This window comes from Myxine glutinosa, chromosome 1, assembly GCF_964187855.1.
Source record: "Myxine glutinosa chromosome 1, kmMyxGlut1.1, whole genome shotgun sequence".
NCBI classification, from domain to species: domain Eukaryota; kingdom Metazoa; phylum Chordata; class Myxini; order Myxiniformes; family Myxinidae; genus Myxine; species Myxine glutinosa.
In genome coordinates, this window is record NC_136261.1 from 64,394,680 (window position 1) to 64,407,644 (window position 12,965).

At 46.1% G+C, this 12,965-nt stretch overlaps 1 protein-coding gene across 1 annotated transcript in view; it reads left to right on the plus strand.

Annotated features, from left to right (window-relative positions):
* The first annotated feature begins 11,799 nt into the window (after positions 1 to 11,799).
* Positions 11,800 to 12,965, plus strand: part of LOC137417682 (cyclin-dependent kinase 4 inhibitor B-like) — a 70,628-nt gene continuing 69,462 nt past the window's right edge. The window contains exons 1-2 of the mRNA XM_068103583.2: positions 11,800 to 12,255; positions 12,371 to 12,502. Coding sequence (XP_067959684.1) covers positions 12,374 to 12,502 — 129 coding nt within the window. The 5' untranslated portion in view covers positions 11,800 to 12,255; positions 12,371 to 12,373. The remainder of the gene's footprint in view (positions 12,256 to 12,370; positions 12,503 to 12,965) is intronic.

A 12,965-nucleotide genomic window follows, 5' to 3' on the forward strand; every position in this document is an offset into this window, starting at 1 on the left:
GGACAGAGCACAGAGAGAGCTGGGGGTGCAAGGCCGGAGAGGAGTCGGAAGAAGACAGAAAGACCACCTACCTGCCTGCGGTGAGTGAGTGAAAGGCCCTCAGAGATAGCTTCATCGCGGGAGATTCCAATAATTCTGAAAGCTTTGGTTTCAACAGCGTGAAGCCGAGCTAGGTGTGAGGCAGGAGCACCGGCCCATAGGGGAGAACAGTATTCCATTGAGCTGCGGATGAAAGCCTTGTATGTGGTGAGGAGCTCAGGTGTGCCGAGGAAGGACTTCGCACGACGGAGGATGCCCAGTCGGCGACTGGCTTTGGAGGCCAGCTTGGAAATGTGGTTTTCCCAAGAAAGATCATGGCAGATAGTGAGACCCAAAAGCTTGAGCGACAGAACTTCTTGGAGAGGATTGTTGAGAAAGTAGATGGGAGGGTTGTCCAGTCGATCTTTTCGGAGAGACATAGTAAGAGTGTGAGATTTGTCCTCCCTTTGCTCGAGTTCTACAAACTGTATGTACGTGCTGAGGATTTTCCCATTCTGAGGAAACATGCACTGAAGTTTTCATCACTGTTTGGGACGACCTACAGCTGTGAGCAGTTCTTTTCAAAACTGACTCTTGCAAAGACTCGGTTTCGCTCAAGACTGACTGACCCAAACCTGCAAAACCAGCTGCGAGTAGCATCATCATCACTACCACCTGACACCAAACGCCTCGCCAAAGAGAAACAGTTCCAGCCATCGCATTAGGTGAGTCCGATATATGTATTCAATAATTTAGCATGGCCCTCGAAGGATGTTCTAAAAATCGAAATGGCCCTCGACAGGAAAAAGGTTCCCCACCCCTGGCCTAGAGGCACGTGAGCGTACCTGTAGGCCATTCTGCCAGCCACAGGTATCACTATTTTTAAGAGAAAGACGGTGCTGCTGTTGATTGCATACACAGTTTAGTTATGAAGCAGGCCTTTGCTATAAGCAGGCCGTCTGCAGACATTTATTGATTACTGCTCATTCTATGGATTTCTAACACAAAAACAAGACTGCTGCGAGACAACTCACAGTTGACAACTACATAGCTTATAGTTATGGATGGAGTAATGCTGATTTTCCAACCTTGTGTAAGAACAATACTTAGGATTAGTTCTGATGTAAGCAGTCACAGTATCAAACATTACTGCCTTGTGAGCCCACTTACCACTCCAGACAGATTATTAGGTGCTGCCGAAGCAGTCTCGTTGTAACAATGGCTTCCTATGTGATGCAATTCTGTGCCGTATGGAGCGCGATGGGATGGCAGTTTGTAATCGGATCTTATTTTGTTTGAAAATTAACCCAAACTGGACAGATAAAGGTTAGTGCCGCAAAATGTGGTAACTTTGAAGGCAGAGGTAACGTTGAACGCCGAGGTGACTTTGAACGCCAAAGTAACTTTGAACGCCGAGGTGACTTTGAATTTGCCGAGGTGACTTTAAATGCCGAGGTGACTTTAAATGCCGAGGTGACTTTAAATGCCGAGGTGACTTTAAATGCCGAGGTGACTTTAAATGCCGAGGTGACTTTAAATGCCGAGGTGACTTTAAATGCCGAGGTGACTTTAAATGCCGAGGTGACTTTGAATATGCCGAGGTGACTTTGAATATGCCGAGGTGAATTTGAATATGCCGAGGTGACTTTGAATATGCCGAGGTGAATTTGAATGCCGAGGTGACTTTGAATTTGCCGAGGTGACTTTGAATATGCCGAGGTGACTTTGAATGACGAGGTGAATTTGAATGCCGAGGTGACTGAATATGCTGAGGTGAATTTGAATGCCGAGGTGACTTTGAATTTGCCAAGGTGACTTTGAATATGCCGAGGTGACTTTGAATGACGAGGTGACTTTGAATGCCGAGGTGACTTTGAATATGCCGAGGTGACTTTGAATATGCCGAGGTGACTTTGAATATGCCGAGGTGACTTTGAATATGCCGAGGTGACTTTGAATGCCGAGGTGACTTTGAATTTGCCGAGGTGACTTTGAATTTGCCGAGGTGACTTTGAATATGCCGAGGTGACTTTGAATATGCCGAGGTGACTTTGAATGACGAGGTGAATTTGAATGCCGAGGTGACTTTGAATATGCCGAGGTGACTTTGAATGCTGAGGTGACTTTGAATATGCCGAGGTGACTTTGAATATGCCGAGGTGACTTTGAATATGCCGAGGTGACTTTGAATATGCCGAGGTGACTTTGAATATGCCGAGGTGACTTTGAATATGCCGAGGTGAATTTGAATGCCGAGGTGGCTTTTAATATGCCGAGGTGACTTTGAATGCCGATGTGACTTTGAATATGCCGAGGTGACTTTGAATGCCGAGGTGACTTTGAATGCCGAGGTGACTTTGAATGCCGAGGTGACTTTGAATGCCGAGGTGACTTTGAATGCAGAGCTGACTTTGAATATTCCGAGGTGAATTTGAATGCCGAGGTGAATTTGAATACCGAGGTGACTTTGAATATGCCGAGGTGACTTTGAATATGCCGAGGTGAATTTGAATGCCGAGGTGGCTTTGAATATGCCGAGGTGACTTTGAATGCCGATGTGACTTTGAAAGCCGATGTGACTTTGAATGCCGAGGTGACTTTGAATGCCGAGGTGACTTTGAATATGCCGAGGTGACTTTGAATATGCCGAGGTGAATTTGAATGCCGAGGTCGCTTTGAATGCCGATGTGACTTTGAATGACGAGGTGAATTTGAATGCCGAGGTGACTTTGAATATGCCGAGGTGACTTTGAATATGCCGAGGTGACTTTGAATGCTGAGGTGACTTTGAATATGCCGAGGTGACTTTGAATATGCCGAGGTGACTTTGAATATGCCGAGGTGACTTTGAATATGCCGAGGTGACTTTGAATATGCCGAGGTGACTTTGAATATGCCGAGGTGAATTTGAATGCCGAGGTGGCTTTGAATATGCCGAGGTGAATTTGAATGCCGAGGTGGCTTTGAATATGCCGAGGTGACTTTGAATATGCCGATGTGACTTTGAATATGCCGAGGTGACTTTGAATGCCGAGGTGACTTTGAATGCCGAGGTGACTTTGAATGCCGAGGTGACTTTGAATGCCGAGGTGACTTTGAATGCCGAGCTGACTTTGAATTTGAATGCCGAGGTGAATTTGAATGCCGAGGTGACTTTGAATATGCCGAGGTGACTTTGAATATGCCGAGGTGGCTTTGAATATGCCGAGGTGACTTTGAATGCCGATGTGACTTTGAAAGCCGGTGACTTTGAATGCCGAGGTGACTTTGAATGCCGAGGTGACTTTGAATATGCCGAGGTGACTTTGAATATGCCGAGGTGCATTTGAATGCCGAGGTCGCTTTGAATATGCCGAGGTGACTTTGAATGCCAATGTGACTTTGAATATGCCGAGGTGACTTTGAATGCCGAGGTGACTTTGAATGCCGAGGTGACTTTGAATGCCGAGGTGACTTTGAATGCCGAGCTGACTTTGAATATGCCGAGGTGAATTTGAATGCCGAGGTGACATTGAATATGCCGAGGTGAATTTGAATGCCGAGGTGGCTTTGAATATGCCGAGGTGACTTTGAATGCCGATGTGACTTTGAAAGCCGATGTGACTTTGAATGCCGAGGTGACTTTGAATGCCGAGGTGACTTTGAATATGCCGAGGTGAATTTGAATGCCGAGGTGACTTTGAATTTGCCGAGGTGACGTTGAACGTCGAGGTGACTTTGAATTTGCCGAAGTGACTTTAAATGCCGAGGTGACTTTAAATGCCGAGGTGACTTTGAATATTCCGAGGTGAATTTGAATTTGCCGAGGTGACTTTGAATGCCGATGTGACTTTGAACATGCCGAGGTGACTTTGAACTTGCCGAGGTGACTTTGAATATGCCGAGGTGAATTTGAATGCCGAGGTGACTTTGAATTTGCCGAGGTGACTTTGAATATGCCGAGGTGAGTTTGAATGACGAGGTGAATTTGAATGCCGAGGTGACTTTGAATATGCCGAGGTGACTTTGAATATGCCGAGGTGACTTTGAATATGCCGAGGTGACTTTGAATATGCCAAGGTGACTTTGAATATGCCGAGGTGACTTTGAATATGCCGAGGTGACTTTGAATGCCGATGTGACTTTGAATGCCGATGTGACTTTGAATATGCCGAGGTGACTTTGAATGCCGAGGTGACTTTGAATGCCGAGGTGACTTTGAATGCCGAGGTGACTTTGAATATGCCGAGGTGAATTTGAATGCCGAGGTGACTTTGAACGCCGAGGTGACTTTGAACGCCGAGGTGACTTTGAACGCCAAGGTGACTTTGAACGCCAAGGTGACTTTGAATATGCCGAGGTGACTTTGAATATGCCGAGGTGACTGAATATGCCGAGGTGAATTTGAACGCCGAGGTGGCTTTGAATATGCCGAGGTGACTTTGCACGCCAAGGTGACTTTGAACGCCGAGGTGAATTTGAACGCCGAGGTGACTTTGAATAGGCCGAGGTGACTTTGAATATGCCGAGGTGACTTTGAATATGCCGAGGTGACTTTGAATATTCCGAGGCGACTTTGAATATGCCGAGGCGACTTTGAATATGCCAAGGTGAATTTGAATGCCGAGGTGACTTTGAATGACGAGGTGACTTTGAATGCCAAGGTAACTTTGAATATGCCGAGGAAACTTTGAATATGCCGAGGTGAATTTGAATATGCTGAGGTGACTTTGAATGCCGAGGTGACTTTGAATGCCGAGGTGACTTTGAATGTGCCGTGGTGACTTTGAATTTGCCGAGGTGAATTTGAATGCCGAGGTGACTTTGCACGCAGAGGTGAATTTGAAGGCTGAGGTGACTTTGAATATGCCGAGGTGACTTTGAACGCCGAGGTGACTTTGAATATGCCGAGGTGACTTTGAACGCCGAGGTGGTTTTGAATATGCCGAGGTGACTTTGAACGCCGAGGTGAATTTGAACGCCGAGGTGACTTTGAATATGCCGAGGTGACTTTGAACGCTGAGGTGGCTTTGAATATGCCGAGGTGAATTTGAATATGCCGAGGTGAATTTGATCGACGAGGTGACTTTGAACGCCGAGTTGACTTTGAATATGCCGAGGTGACTTTCAATATGCCGAGGTGACTTTGAATATGCCAAGGTGACTTTGAACGCCGAGTTGGCTTTGAATATGCCGAGGTGACTTTGAACGCCGAGGTGAATTTGAACGCCGAGGTGAATTTGAACACCGAGGTGACTTTGAATATGCCGAGGTGACTTTGAATATGCCGAGGTGACTTTGAATATGCCGAGGTGACTTTGAATATGCCGAGGTGAATTTGAATGCCGAGGTGACTTTGAATGCCGAGGTGACTTTGAATGACGAGGTGACTTTGAACGCCGAGGTAACTTTGAATATGCCGAGGTGAATTTGAACGACGAGGTGAATTTGAACGACGAGGTGAATTTGAACGACGAGGTGAATTTGAACGACGAGATGACTTTGAGCGCCGAGGTGACTTTGAACACCGAGGTAACTTTGAATATGCCGAGGTGAATTTGAATGCTGAGGTGAATTTGTATAGGCCGAGGTGAATTTGAATATGCCGAGGTGGCTTTGAATGCCGAGGTGACTTTGAATATGCCGAGGTGACTTTGAATATGCCGAGGTGACTTTGAATATGCCGAGGTAACTTTGAATGCCGAGGTGACTTTGAATGCCGAGGTGACTTTGAATGCCGAGGTGACTTTGAATGACGAGGTGACTTTGAACGCCGAGGTGACTTTGAATATGCCAAAGTGAATTTGAATGCCTCAGTGACTTTGAATATGCTGAGATAACTTTGAATGCCGAGGTGACTTTGAATGCCGAGGTGACTTTGAATGCCGAGGTAACTTTAAATGCCGAAGTAAATTTGAATGCCGAGGTGGCTTTGAATATGCCGAGGTGACTTTGAATGCCGATGTGACTTTGAATGCCGAGGTGACTTTGAATGCCGAGGTGACTTTGAATGCCGAGGTGACTTTGAATGCCGAGGTAACTTTGAATGCCGAGGTGGTTTTGAATATGCCGAGGTGACTTTGAATATGCCGAGGTGACTTTGAATGCCGAGGTGACTTTAAATATGCCGAGGTGGCTTTGAATATGCTGAGGTGACTTTGAATGCCGAGGTGACTTTGAATGCCGAGGTGACTTTGAATGCCGAGGTGGCTTTGAATATGCCGAGGTGACTTTGAATGCCGAGGTGGCTTTGAATATGCCGAGGTGACTTTGAATGCCGAGGTGACTTTGAATGCTGAGGTGACTTTGAATGCCGTGGTGACTTTGAATGCCGAGGGGACTTTGAATCCCGAGGTAACTTTAAAGTCCCCTCCCCCACCCCCCATACCCAATTATGGTAAGACTTTGGATATCATTACTTGGTAGGTCTTCAAGCATGCTCTAAGCACGACATTAGTTCAGGAGCCCAGAAGGTTTATTCAAGTGAAAAGCGCCGGAACGTTTGACCTCATGGGCTGATGGGGTCATCCACCGACATCACAAAAATGCATTGCTGCCGGGTCTGACCCGTGGCTTTCCCCCCGAAATCACTCAATTAGTGACGCCATTACCGAAAAACCTATTTTGCTCAATATCTGGAGAACTATGCATGATAATATCACGAATAAGGTGTCTATACCTATGTTTACATGGTCAATCATTACACTGACACCCGCATTATTGCTAGAAAATGTATAGTTTACCATGTAAATGTTTAGTTCACCCACTCAGTTAGCAACGCCATTGCGGAAAACCCCATTTTCATTAATATCTGAAAAACAATGCATGATAATATCACAAATAAGGTGGCTATACCCATGTTTTTTATGGTGAAATGTTACAATGCCAACTCTAGTGCTTGAAAATGTGGAGTTCACCCTGAAAGTTGCCGACTGGAGTCGTATCATCTCTGTCTTTTGTTACAATGTGGCAAATAATGCATTGGTCTCTGTCCCTTTTTGTTATTTACAGATCATGGCAAATGACGCCCCCATTTGTATAATTTGCAAAGAAAGAGGAGAAACGAAACGTGCCCTGAAGTGTTTCAATTCCAGCAACTGGGAAACAGCCAAAAATGCTGCTAGACGGCGAAAGGCACTTCAAAGTGACAAGTTTTCGAACACCTCGGAAGAGATCAGAACAGCTGAGGGCCCAGAAGGCAAATATTACCACTCAGTTTGCCTCAGTCGATTCTGTGCTGTTAAGAGAGGAGCACCTCCAAGCACAGAACCATCTGAACCACCTCAGAAGACCACTCGTTCAAGTTCCGATCATCCTTCTACCAGCACGAGAGGCGTCCTTGGACAGGAATGTATTTTTTGTGGACAGAAGAGGAAGAGGAAGTTGCAGAAAAATGAACCCCTCGGCCAATGTTTGACCACAGACGGGAGCAAGGCAATCCTTCTTGATGCTAAGAAAAAGTGTGATACTAGGATCATTGGACTAGGGGAAGATCTTATTGCAAAGGAAGCCAAATACCATAACAGTTGTCGTCGTGACTATGTGAGACTGCGTGTGACGGATGAAGAGCAAACGTCGAATCGGAAGATGCACGTTGAAGCCTTCAAAAACTTGTCGATGTTCCTCGAAAATGAAGTCATCAAAAACAAAACTCCCATGTTGGCGTCAGTAATTTTCAATTTGTACAAAGAAGAGTTTCTTGCTCTTGGAGGAACACAGGATGACATTGATAGGTACACGACACAAAGTCCGATATCGAACATAAAGGAACGATTCCCGGAAATCCTCGTTGACAAACCAGCAAACAAATCTGGAAACCTTGTATTCCACACATCACTGACGTCTGCTGAGGCAATTGCTATGCTGACTGATTCCAATGAAAAGATTGAAGAAATCAGGTGTGCTGCCATGGCATTGCGGACAGAAATTCTTGCAACGTCCCAATCAAAGACCCCATCACCCACTTACTTCAGTTCACACCCTGAAGTAAAATTCCCCAAGTATCCCTGATCTGACTCTCCTGTTGTTCCGTACTGTCATCGGTGGGTTGCAATCAGAAATTGGTGTAAATAACTCCAATAGGGATGTGATTGAGAGAAAAGCATTAGCTGGTGCATCGGATGCTGTGTTCAACTGTACCAGAGGAAGAGTTAGGCCTTGGAAGCATCAAGCGCTTGGGCTCGGGTTGGGAACACTGACAGGATCGAAAACAGTGTTGACCACCCTGAACCGCTTTGGTTATTGTATCAGCTACGATGAAGTGAAGCGGCTCGAGACTGAAATGGCCTACATCTGCTCTGACTTGGAACAGGAAACTCCTGCCGGTCTCCATCTGCGCGATGGACTGGGAACAAGTAATAATAATATTATTAATAATAATAATAGTAATAATAATAGTAGTAATAATACAAATACACGTTTGTGGTGAAAATGTTGTGTTATTACCTTTTTGTATTTTTCAGCATTAGTCTGGGATAACTACGATGTAAACACGGAGACACCAGATGGCAAGAATACTCTGCATTCAACAGTTAGGGATATGTTACCAAAATCAACTTCCATCTGAACCACTACCAGACCCATCACATAATAATGCAGCAGGGACACTGACCGGATGGAAGAGGAGATGCTGTGATGGGACCGAGAAGGTGATTCCGCCGTTCCTTGCATCGCTGAAGCATGCCCAACTCAACATTTTCAAGCACTAGAGTTGGCATTGTAATATTTCACCATAAAACATGGGTATAGACACCTTATTTGTGATATTATCATGCATTGTTTTTCAGATATTAATGAAAATGGGTTTTTCCGCAATGGCTTGGCTAACTGAGTGGGTGAACTAAACATTTACATGGTAAACTATACATTTTCTAGCAATAATGTGGGTGTCAGTGTAATGATTGACCATGTAAACATAGGTATAGACACGTTATTCGTGATATTATCATGCATAGTTCTTCAGATATTGAGCAAAATAGGTTTTTCGGTAATGGCGTCACTAATTGAGTGATTTCGGGGGGAAAGCCACGGGTCAGACCCGGCAGCAATGCATTTTTGTGATGTCGGTGGATGACCCCCATCAGCCCATGAGGTCAAACGTTCCGGCGCTTTTCACTTGAATAAACCTTCTGGGCTCCTGGACTGAACGGCTGAACGGCTGAATATCAAAAAAAAAAAACCATCAACCCCAAATGTGATGACCACCAAATTCGGGTGTTGGAAACATCACACCCTGGAGGGGATTTAAAGCCAGTAACACCACATATTTATTTTGTTTATGTTCTTCAAAATTGTAAAAACTTCAAAGTGTTCAATTTCCCCCACTTTACTGTACACCATTATTGAGATATCCTGTTGGGCAGGTCAATACTGCAGAAAAATCTGGAGAATTTCTCCAAATTATACAACGGGTTAGGATTTCTTGGAAAGGATAACGGATGAAATCAATAGAACGTTGATTGAGGTAACTGCCATGGGAAGCAAGCTGGCATTTGTGGCATTAACCCTTCGTCGGAGCCAATGAGGGCAGTCTTTCCACGTCTTTTGCTCGGACGAAGAGTTAACTCCAGAAACAGCTTGCTGGTTAACTCCAGAAATGTCTTGCTTCCACGGTGGTTACCAAACATCGACGAATGCCAATGTAGATCGATATGACGTCAAAAGCACGACTATAGTTCTTCATTCGACCTTCAAAGGTAGGACAGTTTATTTGACAGCAATCACGTTTGCGAGCTGTGCTGTTCTGGTTTGGATCCTTTAAAGAACCAAATTTAACTAAAACTTCCGTTTTCGTGTGGTGCTGTTAAATAAAGAGTGTTGCATCGTGGAGTATACCTTCCTTCGGAGAGGATGCAAAAAATGCTGTCCTGTTTCACTCGTGGCGGTTGTCGCTGATGTAGTGCCACCTGTTTGTTACCAGTAAGCTGGTACTCATTTTGCCGACCTCTGAGGGATGACAGGTTGAGTCAATCCACCTGGTGTTATTTCAACGGCACGACAGGAGCTCAAACTCGTGACCCTAAGATCTCAAGCCAAGCACCGTCATATTAAACAAGAATAGGAGGCATTTATTAATTAATATATAAGTACTGAAAGGAGGAAGAATTGCAGAAGGGGGGTGAGGGGGGTGAATTGCAAATAAATAATGATCAAGAAAAGGAAGGAGAATTGAGGATGAGCGAAGGAAGAAAGGACACAATTTTGGGAAAACTTTGGATTTTTGGTGCTGAGGTCAAACTTTCCCGCCATATTCGGTGGCGTTACAGTTCTAAGACTGTCCGCGCTGAGTTTGAGGGTCCAACGAATTACCCAAATGTAAGTGAATTACCCAAATGAAAGCACAATGTACCCAAATGTAAGTCGTACTGCGTAAAGGAAGGTTATTTTATGCAGTAAAACGTTACGGTGTGCTTCTCGACGTCCAAGAAAACGAATGCGAACAGAATTTTACAAATTTTACCGGCCCGATCGGTGGCAGCCATTTTAGGCCAGGGGGACATAACTCAGTAAACATCTGCAGGATTGATGAATCCGTGCTGAAGCGACCAAGGTGGCGGTAAGTTTACCCACGTAGGTTGATCCTAGACATGAATGAAGTATAAATATTTGATCAAAGTAACACCCTTCTTTCTTATTATTTGTATCAAAATGATGTGGAATATTTACCCAAATGAAAATTCTCAAAAATGACGATTTACCCAAATTTACCTAACCCTAACCCCAACCCTAACCCTAACAACAACTAACCCTAACCCTGTCGAGGCCCTAACAACAACTATAATCTGGTGCAGAAAAAAATGCACAATGCCCTATGGGCCATACACATTGCCTATTGCCCACCTATGGGCCAACCTTCCTTTACGTAGTACGACTTACATTTGGGTACATTGTGCTTTCATTTGGGTAAATTCACCTACATTTGGGTACATTTGGGTAATTCGTCGGACCGGAGTTTGAGAGGTCGGCGGTTCAAACCCCGGCTGAAACCTACCAAAGACTTCAGAAATGGTCCTTGCTGCTTCCTTGCTTGAGGCTCAGCAATTCATAAGGATAGAGCACGCACAAACAACCATAGGTTGGCAACCATAGCGATGGCCTTTGATGGGCATGACGGCCTCATTCTGCGTGCAAAGGGAATCAATGTTATACTTACATTCGTCAAAATAGCAAACATATCATGCACCGGTCATGTATGTAATATTCTAATGGGGATATGACGCAGGCGTGACAGGCCAAACGTCCAGTCGCCGCATCGATGGTTTGCTGTCCGATCCGGTTGCAGACGCCTCGTGCCTGGTGAACATTAGGGAAGCAAACACAGTTATTAAACGTCTCCAGCAGCCGGGAATTCCATATCCGTCCCGTTTCACTCGCGTTTGTCGCAAATGGCGTCGATGCCTTTGCCAGGGGGAGGGGGAAGTCGTTCCGATTAATTATTTATATCCCGATGGACCCGGCGAGGCAGGTGCTCAGGGGGGGACCCAAGGGAGGAAAAATAAATAAATAACGATATCGGATTGACGTTGGACGTGCGAGATGGACGCGCGAGAGCCGACGGCGGGTGGCATCGCTCCACCCATTCGGACATCCAATGGGCACGAGCGCGCGTCCGCGCGCGGGAATGGGAGTTTGAATGGGTGGGCGCGCGCGAGGGGTGGCCGTACCCCGGGGGGCGCGCGAGGGGTGGCCGTACCCCGGTGAGCCGGGACGACCGCGCGCTACTATTTCACGGTGGGAGGAAGAGAGAAATGAAGGTTTAAAAAAAGGCGCGACGACTCGCTACTCACTGTATATACGCGGCTCCACAGGCAATCGGAAAGAAGAACCTCCAGGATTTCGCGGTCCAGAGATGGTGCTTCCGGGACACGGAAGGACATCGCAACAGGTGACCGGTTTACCTCAGGCCTCGGTCCGGAGGGAGCCTCGTCTTGTGGGATGAACAGGGGATCCATGGGGTAACGGAGGCACGCTCAGGCATGCCCGGGGAAGGCCTGTGGGTGCGGTTTCGGGCCTTCCCACGGTCTGTGCCCGTGCTCGGCTTGTCGCGAACGAGGGTCGTGAGGTAAAGGCACGGGTAGGCACGACGAGTGGTTATGAAAATGGTGGTGAGGAACCGGCAACCGATGTCCCTCGAGCGTCCGAGTCCCGCCTTCTGCGACGAGTCCCGCCCACCGATCGTGACGTCACCGTTCACCAGCACGACGCTTGCTGCGACAAAACGAAGCACGTGTGAAAGGAAACAATTTTTCGTCGACCTTTGTGAGTAAATTCGACAAATCAAACGCTGATAAAGGAGGTGAACTCGGAAGAGGTGCTTTGATTGCTCATTTATTTATTTTTTCCCCCCATTTCACTTTTCCATGCTCGCCTTGAGAAAATGGAGATAAGTGCAATCGATCTTCTCTCGAGTGCATCGGCGGTGGGAAACCGCGATGTGGTTGCGTTGATGTTGCAAGCTGGAGTCGATCCTAACGGGAAGAACCGCTTTGGAAGAACCCCGTTGCAGGTACGGCGGGTGTGGGTGGGGAGAAGGCCTGTAAATGGGGTCCTGGCACACCTTGGGTTGCTTCGGTCACTTTGAGTTTGTTATCCCGACATTCTTTGTCCTGCTCCATCATGATCTCTTTGAAAATGACACAATCTAATTATTCCTTCGTCCTCGAACCTTTGAAATCGACATCGAGTCGTTGGTAGAAATAACCATTTCAGCCGCCGGCCGATCTGTTTTCTTTGTTCTTGAGGTCAAATCGTGCTGCAGGTGTTCACACGGCCTCTACTTCATGGTAAATGTAACTTTATAAACATCACCGGTGTGGACAGTGTCATCTTCCCTGTTGAAGGAATTTTCATTATCGATTATGCTGAATCAGCTTTTCATTGACCATATAAATGATCGTTTTTTCTTTCCTGCTTTGAAATGGCGTTTAATTTGTCACTTGTTGCATAATTGCACCTGTTAAGTGTTAAAT